Source organism: Anolis carolinensis, unplaced genomic scaffold, assembly GCF_035594765.1.
Source record: "Anolis carolinensis isolate JA03-04 unplaced genomic scaffold, rAnoCar3.1.pri scaffold_10, whole genome shotgun sequence".
Classification (NCBI taxonomy): domain Eukaryota; kingdom Metazoa; phylum Chordata; class Lepidosauria; order Squamata; family Dactyloidae; genus Anolis; species Anolis carolinensis.
Genome location: NW_026943821.1, coordinates 15746122 through 15760139, shown reverse-complemented (window position 1 = coordinate 15760139; position 14018 = coordinate 15746122). Strand labels below are relative to the sequence as shown.

General features: G+C 43.2%; 1 protein-coding gene across 1 annotated transcript in view; it reads right to left on the bottom strand.

The window, feature by feature from the left end:
* gramd1a (GRAM domain containing 1A) overlaps positions 1-14018 on the bottom strand; it is an 88581-nt gene that overhangs the window by 43099 nt on the left and 31464 nt on the right. Inside the window, exons 5-6 of the mRNA XM_062962561.1 lie at positions 6793-6877; positions 78-181 (exon numbers count right to left, since the gene is read on the bottom strand). Coding sequence (XP_062818631.1) covers positions 78-181; positions 6793-6877 — 189 coding nt within the window. The remainder of the gene's footprint in view (positions 1-77; positions 182-6792; positions 6878-14018) is intronic.

Below are 14018 nucleotides of genomic sequence, written 5' to 3'. Positions count from 1 at the left end.
TAGCACAGAGATCAGTGACTGGCTATAGGGAAGAAAGGTTTTTTTTCCAGATTTCTGCCTTTTGTCAAGACACTCACTGTGGTTTCCCATCGGAAGATGTTGCTGTAAAAGCAGATCCAGTTCTCGGATAGGTAGAGTCGCCCTTGAAGCAGGATGTCACGCTGCAACGCACAGGAGTAATCTGAGGAGAGGACACATGTCAGAGACTGAGAGCAAGGAAGAGCCAGCAATGGATGCAGGTTGCGTTGCAAATTAAGGGAGAGCTGGACTAAGAGGATTGCATCAGGACTGGGCTTCTAGTTGTGAGAGTTATATGCAACAGTTGCCAAGTAATTAAGACCCTTAAGGAAATTCACCGTATTAAGACCCTTAAGGAAATTCAGGCACTCGAGCTCTTCTTGGACACTGCACAACACTCTGCTGTAGATCTGCAGCCTGCATCACACCAACACCACCAGGACCATGATCAGGAACCTTATGGGGAGATCAACTCAAAGGTAGACAACCCTCAGACTTGGAAGGAGGTCACCCATAGAAGGAGACACAGGACCAGGCAGCCTCCGCAGAACTCCTCTGCTCAGCTGGATTTACACAACAGATTTGAAATTCTTACATCATTAACATACAATCAGGAAACTCATCTTGTGGAGGACCACAGTTTCTTAGATACCACTAAGTGGGCCACCCTTGATCAATGCGCAGGGGATAGCCCTGACGGGGACAGTGCATCACCACATTCACACTTATGTAATCATGCAAATGCTCCATCCGCAATCGTAGACCAGGAGCAACAGGAACATCCTTGGGAGAGTAATGGGCTCTCGGATGTATCTCAATGGATTGTCATTGATGAATGCACTGGGGATGTTGAGGAGGAGGACAACACTTTACACCTACACGATTCACTTCAACAGGAACACTCTTCAGGGGACATACACACTGTCTTGCACAAAAGGGATCCTGTCAATCCTCAAAGGAAACAGGTCTTGGTAGTAGGTGACTCCCTCCTTAGAGGAACGGAAGCCATCATTTCCAGACCGGATGGGATGGCTCGAGAAACATGCTGCCTTCCGGGGGCAAAAATACACCATATCACTCAGAGGCTCAGCAGGCTCCTAAAGCCCCATCACCCTCCCCACCTTATGTTGATTCATGTAGGTACCAATGACACCGCTAGGCATACTTTTCAAAAGATCACAAATGATTTTCGAGCTCTGGGAACAAAGCTAAAACTGTATAATGTACATGTGATCGTTTCATCCCTCCTCCCCGTTGTAGGACACGGATCTACAAGGGCCGGAAAAATAGTACAGGTCAATAACTGGCTCAGAAAATGGTGTCAAGAGGAGCATTTTGGCTTCCTTGACCATGGTCTACTCTTCCAAGAGGATGGACTACTGGCAAGTGATGGGGTGCATCTCACACAAGTAGGAAAACATCTTTTTGCACACAGACACACAAACCTCATCAGGCGCACTTTAAACTAGATCCACTGGGGGAGGGGAACAACAGCCTGGCGAACACTATATTACCCACGACCACAGGGAACCGCCAAAAGGCTAAACGGAGGGCTGCACAAACACAGCAAGGACCAAGTACGGAGAGCACAATAATCCCAAATAAACAGCTCAAGGGGAGGTCACAGGGGCTTACATGTCTTTACACTAATGCTCAGAGCATGGGAAAGAAGCAAGACGAACTCCAACTCTTAGCACAGCACCACACATACGATGTCATAGGCATCACTGAAACCTGGTGGGATGACTCCCATGACTGGAATGTAGCCATTGAGGGCTATAACCTCTTTCACAGAAATAGAACAAAGGGGAGAGGAGGGGGAGTAGCTTTATATGTCAAAAACAGTTATGTTGCAGAAGAAATGCAAGACTGTAATCCGGGAAACCAGCTTGAAAGCATCTGGATAAGAATCAAGGGAACCGGGACTCAAAAAGATCTTGTCGTGGGTGTCTACTACAGACCTCCAAGTCAGGATGAAGGACTTGATGAAGCCTTCTGTCAACAGCTGACCAAACAGGCACAAAGAAGAGATATAGTAGTCATGGGTGATTTCAATTATCCCGATATCTGCTGGAAAACAAACTCAGCCAAAAGTACAAAGTCCAACAAATTCCTCACTTCCCTTGCAGACAATTTTATGGTCCAGAAGGTAGAAGAGGAAACAAGGGGATCAGCAACTCTTGATCTAATCTTAACAAATGTGGAAGACCTGATCAATACAGTTGAAGTGGTTGGATCCTTAGGGGCAAGTGACCATGTGCTCTTGCAGTTTGCAATACAAAGGAATGCTGAAACTAAGACAAGTCAAACACGCATTCTGGACTTTAAGAGAGCTGACTTCCAAAAAATGAAGGAATTACTGAGCGGCATTCCATGGACGCCAATATTAAAAAACAAGGGAGTTAAGGATGGATGGGAGTTTTTCAAAAGTGAAATACTCAAGGCGCAAATGCAAACAGTGCCAACAAAGAAGAAAAATAAGTCAAGTGCAAAGAAGCCAGAATGGATGTCCAAAGAATTTCTAACTGAGCTAAAGCTCAAAAGTGACATGCACAAGAAGTGGAAAAGGGGAGAAATCACCAAAGAAGAATTCAAACGTATAGCCAACTCCTGTAGGGAAAAGGTTCGCAAGGCTAAAGCGCAAAATGAGCTCAGGCTTGCCAGGGACATAAAAAACAACAAAAAAGGCTTTTTTGCTTACGTTGGTAGAAAAAGGAAGAAAAAGGAGGCGATAGGGCCACTGCAAGGAGAAGATGGGGTGATGGCGACAGGGGACAGGGAAAAGGCAGAACTGCTTAATGCCTTCTTTGCCTCGGTCTTCTCACAAAAAGAAAGCCATCTTCAACCTCAGCAACATGGAATGGACGAAGGATTGGGGGAAATCCAACCCCAAATAGGGAAACAAGTTGTCCAGGAACACCTGGCCGCTCTAAACAAATTCAAGCCCCCAGGGCCAGATCAGCTACATCCAAGAGTATTGAAGGAACTAGTTATTTCAGAACCACTGGCAATTATCTTCGAGAGTTCTTGGAGAACAGGAGAAGTCCCGGAAGATTGGAGGAGGGCGAATGTGGTCCCTATCTTCAAGAAGGGAAAAAAGAACGACCCAAACAATTACCGTCCGGTCAGCCTCACATCGATACCAGGAAAGATTCTGAAAAAGATCATTAAGGAAGTGGTCTGCAAACACTTAGAAACAAATGCGGTCATTGCTAATAGTCAACACGGATTTACCAAAAACAAGTCATGCCAGACTAATCTGATCTCTTTTTTTGATAGAGTTACGAGTTGGGTTGATACAGGGAATGCTGTGGATGTAGCATACCTGGATTTCAGTAAGGCCTTCGACAAAGTCCCCCACGACCTTCTGGCAAACAAACTAGTAAAATGTGGTCTAGACAAAACTACGGTTAGGTGGATCTGTAATTGGCTAAGCGAACGAATCCAAAGGGTGCACACCAATGCGTCATCTTCATCATGGAAAGAAGTGACAAGTGGAGTGCCACAGGGCTCCGTCCTGGGCCCGATTCTGTTCAACATCTTTATTAACGACTTAAACGAAGGGTTAGAAGGCACGATCATCAAGTTTGAAGACGACACAAAACTGGGAGGGATAGCTAACACTCCAGAAGACAGGAGCAGAATTCAAAATGATCTTGACAGACTAGAGAGATGGGCCGAAACTAACAAAATGAAGTTCAACAGGGACAAATGCAAGATACTTCACTTCGGCAGAAAAAATGGAATGCAAAGATACAGAATGGGGGACGCCTGGCTTGACAGCAGTGTGTGCGAAAAAGACCTTGGAGTCGTCGTAGACAAGTTAAACATGAGCCAACAATGTGATGCGGCAGCTAAAAAAGCCAACGGGATTCTGGCCTGCATCAATAGGGGTATAGCGTCTAGATCCAGGTAAGTCCTGCTCCCCTCTATTCTGCCTTGGTCAGACCACACCTGGAATACTGTGTCCAATTTTAGGCACCGCAGTTGAAGGGAGATGTTGACAAGCTGGAAAGCGTCCAGAGGAGGGCGACTAAAATGATTAAGGGTCTGGAGAACAAGCCCTATGAGGAGAGGCTCAAAGAGCTGGGCATGTTTAGCCTGCAGAAGAGAAGGCTGAGAGGAGACATGATAGCCATGTACAAATACGTGAAGGGAAGTCATAGGGAGGAGGGAGAAAGATTGTTTTCTGCTGCCCTGCAGACTAGGACACGGAACAATGGCTTCAAACTACAGGAAAGGAGATTCCACCTGAACATCAGGAAGAACTTCCTCACTGTGAGAGCTGTTCGACAGTGGAACTCTCTGCCCCGGGCCGTGGTAGAGGCTCCTTCTTTGGAGGCTTTTAAACAGAGGCTGGATGGCCATCTGTCGGGGGTGCTTTGAATGCGATTTCCTGCTTCTTAGCAGGGGGTTGGACTGGATGGCCCATGAGGTCTCTTCCAACTCTACTATTCTATGATTCTATGATTCTAAGTAATGGATAACGTTGTAACTCTACTTCTTCAACAGCAAAATTACTACAGTAGAATCTCACTTATCCAACATTCTGGATTATCCAACGCATTTTTGTAGTCAATGTTTTCAATACATCGTGATATTTTAGTGCTAAATTTGTAAATACAGTAATTACAACATAACATTACTGTGTATTGATCTACTTTTTCTGTCAAATTTGTTGTATAACACGATGTTTTGGTGCTTAATTTGTAAAGTCATAACCTAATTTGGTGTTTAATAGGCTTCTCTTTAATCTCTCCTTATTATCCAACGTATTTGCTTATCCAACGTTCTGCCGGCCCGTTTATGTTGGATAAGTGAGATTCTACTGTACTACAATTAACATTTTAATGCCTACAATGCCTAATTTCATGTTGTTAACTGCCATCAAGTCCATTTCGATTTATGGAACCCTGATGAATCCAGAAACGTCCAAGTCACTAACAGCTATGCTCAGATCTTGCAGATTTAGAGCTATAGCTTTCTTGAGTGAGTCTATCCATCTACCTTACCCCGGTGGTGCAGAGTGTTAAAGCTCTGAGCTGCTGAACCTGCGGACCAAAAGGTCGCAGGTTCGAATCCGGGGAGCGGAGTGAGCACCCGCTGTTAGCCCCAGCTTATGCCAACCTAGCAGTTTGAAAACATGCAAATGTGAGTAGATCAATAGGTACCGCTCCGGAAGGAAGGTAATGGCGCTCCATGCAGTCATGCCAATGGCCACATGACCTTGGAGGTGTCTACGGACAACGCCGGCTCTTCGGCTTAGAAATGGAGATGAGCACCAACCCCCTGAATCGGACACAACTAGACTTAATGTCAGGGGGAAATCTTTACATTTACCTCTACCTTATCAAGCATTATGATATTTTCTAGGTCCCCGGTTTTCTCATTTGTGAAGAACACTGCAATAGAAGCTGCATCAGACTCCTAGTTCAAACAAAATTTGATTATTTGGGACAAGGGTCTTTAAACTGACATAGGGTTTTTGTTAATGTTGATTCTATGTCAGTTTCAAGGTCCTCTAGAGACTTTGTACCAAGTAATCGGATTCTATTTCATATGGGAATCTGATGCATCCCCTGAAAAAAACAAACTCTAATGCAGTCTTAGGATACATTTAAAAAAACCAAAATTTTAAGATTACAAGAAATACTACTATACAACATTTATCCAGGTGTTTTTTTAATGAGAAAACGTCTATATTTTTGATGGCTACAGCACCCTCCCAATGCAATTTCTCTTTACAACAATATTCTTCCAGGTGTTCTTTCCATATGACAAAAGATGTTGGCCTCCAGCTGTTGTCACAGCCAGCCTGGCTAGTGATGAGCAATGATGGGAGTTGTAGTTCAACATGTGGGGCAACAGGTTTCTAAGCCTAAAAAGAACCTAAAAGAACCTCAATTTCTGTATCTTTTTAAAAATAAATATTTTATTCGTTTTGATACATCACAACAATTAACTATTTTTGCCATACATAACTTATTTCAGTATACAGTGTTCCAAAGGTAACTATTCCTCAAGTTACCTCCATTTCTGTATCACCTTCCTGAGTAGTAGTAGTAGTAGTAGCAATAATAATAATAATAATAATAATAATAATAATAATAATAATCACATAACACAGTCCTAAATGCTTGGATTTTTGTGATATGAAACCCAGCATATAGATCTCGTTTGCTGTGTCATACTATGTTGTTGTGTCAATAATCATCATCATCATCATCATCATCTATTTATATCTATCACCTAACAGTCTCCTTCTTAGTTTACTCCCATTATGAGAGGGTGTTTCTTTTTTGCGGGTAAATACACAGAAGTGTGTCTTTGATGCCTGGAAATGAGAAACCAGCAGGATGCGTTTGTAAAAAACAGTAAACATGTTAGCAGATCTTCCAGAATGAATGACTCATGTGGTCTATTGTTTGATCTATACCTATACCTATAAATACATTTTTAAGTCCTAACCACATGAACCCACTTTCTTTCTGAAGCCCACATGAAAGGTGTTCCATACATCCATTAAACCACCATAACTAAATCCATCCATCTGGTCATCCAGTGCCATGGCTCGATACTTCTTGTTTTCTGAAGCCGAGCATCAAACAGCGATCGTCCCCAATTTTTTTTTAAGTGTGCGGCACCCGTATCCAACCGACATCCCACCAACATCTTTTCTCATATAGTACACAGAATTTAATAACCAGCTAAATAACTGACGATCTGCTACCCTTTCATGATATCTCAAACCCCATGGCTTCCCCATCCTCTTACCTACAAGGAGCCTTTCAGCTTCAGGCAGCCCCTTGAAGATCCTGCGGAAATCCTCATTGCGTTGCTTGTAGGTAGGGCTCAACATCTGCCAACAAGAATCAGGCTCTTCAAGATGGGAGCTGCTTTCTTTACAATCTCACCTTCACATTTCCATAATGTTTACAGCCCCAAACCCATTCCCAATGCAATGTGTGCACACTCCCACCACCATTCAGGGCACTGGGAGCTATGGGATGGTTGGGGGAGGAAATAGTTATTGTGTGTTTGGGACATCTTAAGGTAGTGGTTCTCAACTTATAGGTCCCCAGATGTGTTGGCCTTCAATTCCCAAAAATCCTAACAGATGGTAAACTTGCTGGAATTTCTGGGAGTTGTAGGCCAAAACATCTGGGGACCCACAGGTTGAGAACCACTGTCTTAAGGTGTGAGACAGAGTTCATAAAATTAGGTTTTGGATTGAAGCTCCCATTTTTGGAAGTTGCCATCCAAAGAAGCAACTAAAGTACAACCAAATACTCCTGCAAAAAATACAGAATGTTTCAGTAAGAATTGTTATTTGTTGTTGTGTGCCTTCAAGTTGTTTCTCATCAATAGTGAAACTCAGGCGGACTTATCACAGGGTTTTCGTGGGCAGATGTGTAAAGAAGAGGTTTACCATTGTCTTACATGATCATAATCATCATCATCATTGTAATGATTACCAGCAACATCAGCATGAGCCATTACTTTCTCCTTACAACCCTTTAGGGTTAGACTGAGGCTAGGTTTACACTCCCATATAACCCAAGAATAATTTCAACATAAAGGAGGAAACCATGAAAATGAACAAAATCTGGCTGCCAGTATTAAAAAACTCTAAAATCAGGACAGTAAATAAAGAACACTCAGAAAACAGGGGAATTCCAGACATCAAACAATCAGGGTCAGATAACACCTTCCACAAAGGATTCCACCAGGCAGGAAGCAGCCAGCCTCTGAAGCTACAAGGTCATTCAAGTGTAATCGAGTTGATCAACTGCAACGTTCACACTCGCCTTCAACAGAGAAGAGTTCTTTATCAAACCCTGGACACAGAGATATAAATCCCACTTGCCTAGTTCTCAACAGACCTCACAACCTCTGAGGATGCCTGCCACAAATGTGGGCGAAACATCAGGAGAGAATGCTTCTGGAACATAGTCATACAGGCCGGAAAATTCACAGCAACCCAATGTTTGAAAAGTTTCTTTAACTGCCCAGACTTTATTTCGTTGGGGCATCCTGCTATAGCATATTTCACTGTCGCATCTGAGAATGCCTGCTATAGATGTGACAAAACATCAGGAGAGAATGCTTCTGGAACATGGCCATGCAGCCCAGAAAACTATAGATGTGGCGAAACATCAGGAGAGAATGCTTCTGGAACATGGCCATGCAGCCCGGAAAACTCAAAGCAACCCAATGTTTGAAAAGTTTCTTAAACTGCCCAGACTTTGTTTCTTTGGGGCATCCTGCTATAGCATATTTCACTGTCACATCTGAGAATGCCTGCTATAGATGTGGCGAAACATCAGGAGAGAATGCTTCTGGAACATAGTCATACAGGCTGGAAAATTCACAGCAACCCAACGTTTGAAAAGTTTCTTAAACTGCCCAGACTTTGTTTCTTTGGGGCATCCTGCTATAGCATATTTCACTGTCGCATCTGAGAATGCCTGCTATAGATGTGGCGAAACATCAGGAGAGAATGCTTCTGGAACATAGTCATACAGGCCGGAAAATTCACAGCAACCCAACGTTTGAAAAGTTTCTTAAACTGCCCAGACTTTGTTTCTTTGGGGCGTCCTGCTATAGCATATTTCACTGTCGCATCTGAGAATGCCTGCTATAGATGTGGCGAAACATCAGGAGAGAATGCTTCTGGAACATAGTCATACAGGCCGGAAAATTCACAGCAACCCAACGTTTGAAAAGTTTCTTAAACTGCCCAGACTTTGTTTCTTTGGGGCATCCTGCTATAGCATATTTCACTGTCGCATCTGAGAATGCCTGCTATAGATGTGGCGAAACATCAGGAGAGAATGCTTCTGGAACATAGTCATACAGGCCGGAAAATTCACAGCAACCCAACGTTTGAAAAGTTTCTTAAACTGCCCAGACTTTGTTTCTTTGGGGCATCCTGCTATAGCATATTTCACTGTCGCATCTGAGAATGCCTGCTATAGATGTGGCGAAACATCAGGAGAGAATGCTTCTGGAACATGGCCATGCAGCCCAGAAAACTATAGATGTGGCGAAACATCAGGAGAGAATGCTTCTGAAACATGGCCATGCAGCCCGGAAAACTCAAAGCAACCCAATGTTTGAAAAGTTTCTTATACTGCCCAGACTTTGTTTCTTTGGGGCATCCTGCTATAGCATATTTCACTGTCACATCCGAGAATGCCTGCTATAGATGTGGCGAAACATCAGGAGAGAATGCTTCTGGAACATAGTCATACAGGCCGGAAAATTCACAGCAGCCCAACGTTTGAAAAGTTTCTTATACTGCCCAGACTTTGTTTCTTTGGGGCATCCTGCTATAGCATATTTCACTATCGCATCTGAGAATGCCTGCTATAGATGTGGCGAAACATCAGGAGAGAATGCTTCTGGAACATAGTCATACAGGCCGGAAAATTCACAGAAACCCAACGTTTGAAAAGTTTCTTTTACTGCCCAGACTTTGTTTCTTTGGGGCATCCTGCTATAGCATATTTCACTATCGCATCTGAGAATGCCTGCTATAGATGTGGCAAAACATCAGGAGAGAATGCTTCTCAAACATGGCCATACAGCCTGTAAAATTAACAGCAACTCAGCCGGTAGGTTGTTAGGAATTATGGGAATTGGAAGTCCAAAACACCTGGAGGGCCGAAGTTTGCCCATGCCTGACCTATACTATAGAATTGTCAGTTTGACTCCACCCTGTGGCTCAATGCTATGAAATCATGGACTTTGCAGTTTCCATGAGCCCCTCGAGTCATCTCTTTGGGATTGACTCAAATTCCTAGGATGAGTTTAAAGCGGTGCCAAACTGCATTAAACCCACAGTGTAGATGCAACCTGGGAAGGAGCAGAAGGCAAAGGAGAAGAGCGAGGTGTGTCTCTTACTGTGTCCAGACCGGAGCCGCTGCTGATGAGCACAATCCTTGGTTGTTAAGCCCCAGCCGAGGAGCCAAGGAGGGAGGCAGGCCCCATGGGAGGCGAAAAGGGGGGCAGAAGGGGAAAGAACAGGATGAGATGGAGGAAAGAAGGGGTCAACCAGCCAGCCCCAAAGGGGGAAGGAGAGAGAGAAGGCACAGAGGAGGGGGAGAGGCCGCAGGAGTTAAAGGGACAGGAGTTCCAAAGTTGGTTCTTTTCCTTTGCATTCTCCTGGAGTCCAGCCAAGGAGCACAGCCAGGAGTCCTCCCCCCTCCTCCCGGTTTCCAGATCCCCGCTTCCCATTGGCTGAGAGCGCCTGGTGTCGCTTACAGGAAACAAAAGGGGGCCTGTGGTTAACCCCCTCCTGCCCGGGCTGGGACACTTGCTAGGCGCATGCGCATAAGGCACTACGGCTCAGCCCACCCCCAAGGCTCTTCCCAGGAAAGAGGCAGGAGGCTTCCCCTTTGCTTGAGTTACATTAAAAATAGGCCTGATTACTGTAATTTACACTATCAAGACTTGCTATAAGTTGGGGGCCCCTCCCCCCAGCAACAATATATTACTAGAGTCTCACTTACCCAAGATAAACGGACCGGCAAAACATTGGATAAGCAAAAATCTTGGATAATAAGGAGGGATTAAGAAAAAAAACCTATTAAACATAAAATTACATTACGATTTTACGAATTAAGCACCAAAACATCATGTTTTACAAGAAATTGACAGAAAAAGCAGTTCAATACACAGTAATGTTATGTAGTAATTACTGTATTTACGAATTTAGCACCAAAACATTGCAACACTAGGGCCCCTGGTGGCACAGTGTGTTCATAGAATCATAGAATAATAGAGTTGGAAGAGACCTCATGGGCCATCTAGTCCAACCCCCCACCAAGAAACAGGAAATCGCATTCAAAGCACCCCCGACAGATGGCCATCCAGTCTCTGTTTAAAAGCCTCCAAAGAAGGAGCCTCCACCACACTCCAGGGCACAGAGTTCCACTGCCAAACAGCTCTCATGGTGAGGAAGTTCTTCCTGAGGTTCTGGTGGAATCTCCTTTCCTGTAGTTTAAAGCCATTAAAGCACTGAGCTGCTGACCTTGTGGACCAAAAGGTCCCAGGTTCAAATCCTGGGAGCGGAATGAGTGCCCACTGTTAGCCCCAGCTCCTGCCAACCTAGCAGTTCAAAAACACGCCAATGTGAGTAGATCAATAGGTACCGCTCCGGCGGGAAGGTAACAGCACTCCATGCAGTCATGCCGGCCACATGACCTTGGAGGTGTCTATGGACAACGCCGCCTCTTCGGCTTAGAAATTGAGATGAGCACCAACCCCTAGAGTCAGACATGACTGGACTTAACGTCAAGGGAAAACCTTACCTATATATATATATATATATATATATATATATATATATACACACACACACACACACACACACACACACTGTATATATATGTTTTAAAGAAGTTGATCATATATATATATATACAGTAGAGTCTCACTTATCCAACCTTTGCTTATCCAACATTCTGGATTATCCAACGCAGTCTGCCTCCCGCCCAGATCCACAGCTGTTTCTCTAGGCAAGGACTAAGCTTTTTACGGATTTAACTTCCGACTATGTAACAATTCTATCTTGATTTGTAGTCAATTTGTTAGTAGCCGCCAATGTTTTTGTAGTCAGTGTTTTCAATACATTGTGATGTTTTGGTGATAAATTCCTAAATAAAATAATTACTACATGTTACAGTGTATTGAACTGCTTTTTCTGTCAATCTGTTGTAAAACATGATGTTTTGGTGCTTAATTTGTAAAAATCATAACATAACTTGACGTTTAATAGGCTTTTCCTTAATCCATCCTTATTATCCAACATTTTTGCTTATCCAACATTCTGCCAGCCCGTTTATGTTGGATAAGTGAGACTCTACTGTATATGTATATCTATATATATAAAAGAGTGATGGCATCAGGGCAGCGGACAAAACAACAAAACTACAGGCCCCCCAACCTCGAAATTTGACAACATAACCCATCATCCACGGCTCTAGGTTGATACAACAAAAAGAAAAGAAAAATAAAGTCCTAATTAGAGGGAGAGGAATAATTGTTTTTATCCAATTGCTGCCAGTTAGAGGGCTAAGCTCTGCCCACTTGGTCTCCTAGCAACGCACTCAGCCCAGGGGACAGGCACAAGAGTTTGGAGAGATCCCTAAGGGCCATCCAGCCCAACCCTTTCTACTATGCAGCAGGACACAATCCAAGCATTCACAACACATGGACAACGTGTAAATACTATACAATACTACACAGGGACATAGACCCCCTCTACCCTCATCACTTTCACAGTACACAAACAACCAAATGCATACTAAACATAAAGACAACCATACAACAGACATTCAATACCACCTCTACCTCAACAAGTTCTCACCAACACCACCAGACAACGCCACAGCAATGTGTGGCCGGGCACAGCTAGTATAATATATATGCACGTTGTATGTATGTGTAGATAGATAGATAATGTAATAGCAGTAGTAAAATAATAACTTTACTATATTATTAGAGTCCAATATGCAAAATACCAAAGTTTAAGGATTCAAAGATCAAACAAACCAATAAAGCCAGAAACGTACAAAGATAAAAGTACAGGCACTGAGGAAGGTCAGAAAGACTGGAGGCTCAAGGGAAGGGGTGTCCCTGCAGTTTGTTTTAATGGGCACAAATAGAAAACCATAATTCAAGACAAATCTCTGGGCTCAGTTTCTAGATGCAGGAAACTTTTATCAAAGTATTCAAAATGACGGTCCTACCATATGCAATCTCTTGCACAAAAGTTAGGCTCTAGGGCCATGCACAATTTGAAAATGGGGGCTCTCTTGTAGAATGGGTTCAGCTTTTGTTCACTGCCTCAAATGAATACACAACAAAGTGGTAAGAGCTGTTTGGCAGTGAAATATGCGGCTTCAGAGTGTGGTGTAGTTTCCTTCACTGTAAACCTATTTAAGCAGTGGCTGGATAGCCATGTGTTGGAAGTGCTTTGACTATATGTTCCAGCATGAGAGTGGATTGGACTGAATGGCCCTTGGGGTCTCTTCCAAATCTATGATTCCTGAGGAGAGAGTGCACCACCATTTCCTTCAAGGCAGCAGGCACACAGACATCGTGGAATTAAAATGAAAATGACCTCACAACCTCTGAGGATGCCTGCCATAGATGTGGGCAAATCGTCAGGAGAGAATACTTCTGGAACATGGCCATACAGCCTGGAAAACATACAACAACCCTGTGATCCAGGCCATGAAAGTCTTCGACAACATCCTGGAATTTGTGAGGCACATAAACCCCCATGGACCTACCCAATCATCCCACTTCTCCTAGATCTTACCAGCTAAGACTAGTTTAAAGCATGGGTTGGTTTTGTTTTTTTCCAGTCCCCTGTGTTGTGTCTTTCATTTCAGGAATTTGACTTAAGGCTATCCTCTCACGGAAGGGAAATTCGCTCGTGTTCAAATTTCTGCTCCGCTCTTGAATTTCTCAGACTGACATACCTAACAGGGCTGTTGACAAGGTGTCAGTGAGACCAGTCAAACCTTGTACTCTATCCTGAAAATTTAAGAATGCCTCAGAGATGTCGGTTTTAATTTTTTTTAAAAACCTGAAATATGGGTGCATTTTAGATCTGAAATCCATCTTATTAAGACACTTGCATCAATTAAAAACATAGCCCCAATTCACTAGGAAATACATTTTTAACATAGGCATCATTTGTCAATCTACAGTAGAATCTCGTTTATCCAACCTCTGTTTATCCAACATTCTGGATTATCCAACGCAGTCTGCCTTTTAGTAGTCAATGTTTTTGTAGTCAATGTTTTCAATACATTGCAATGTTTTGCTGCTAAATTTATAAATACAGTAATTATTACATAATGCTACAATGTATTGAACTGCTTTTTTCAGTCGATTTGTTGTTAAACATGATGTTTTGGTGCTTAATTTGTAAAATCATAATATAATTTGATATTTAATAGGCTTTTCCATAATCCCTCGTTATC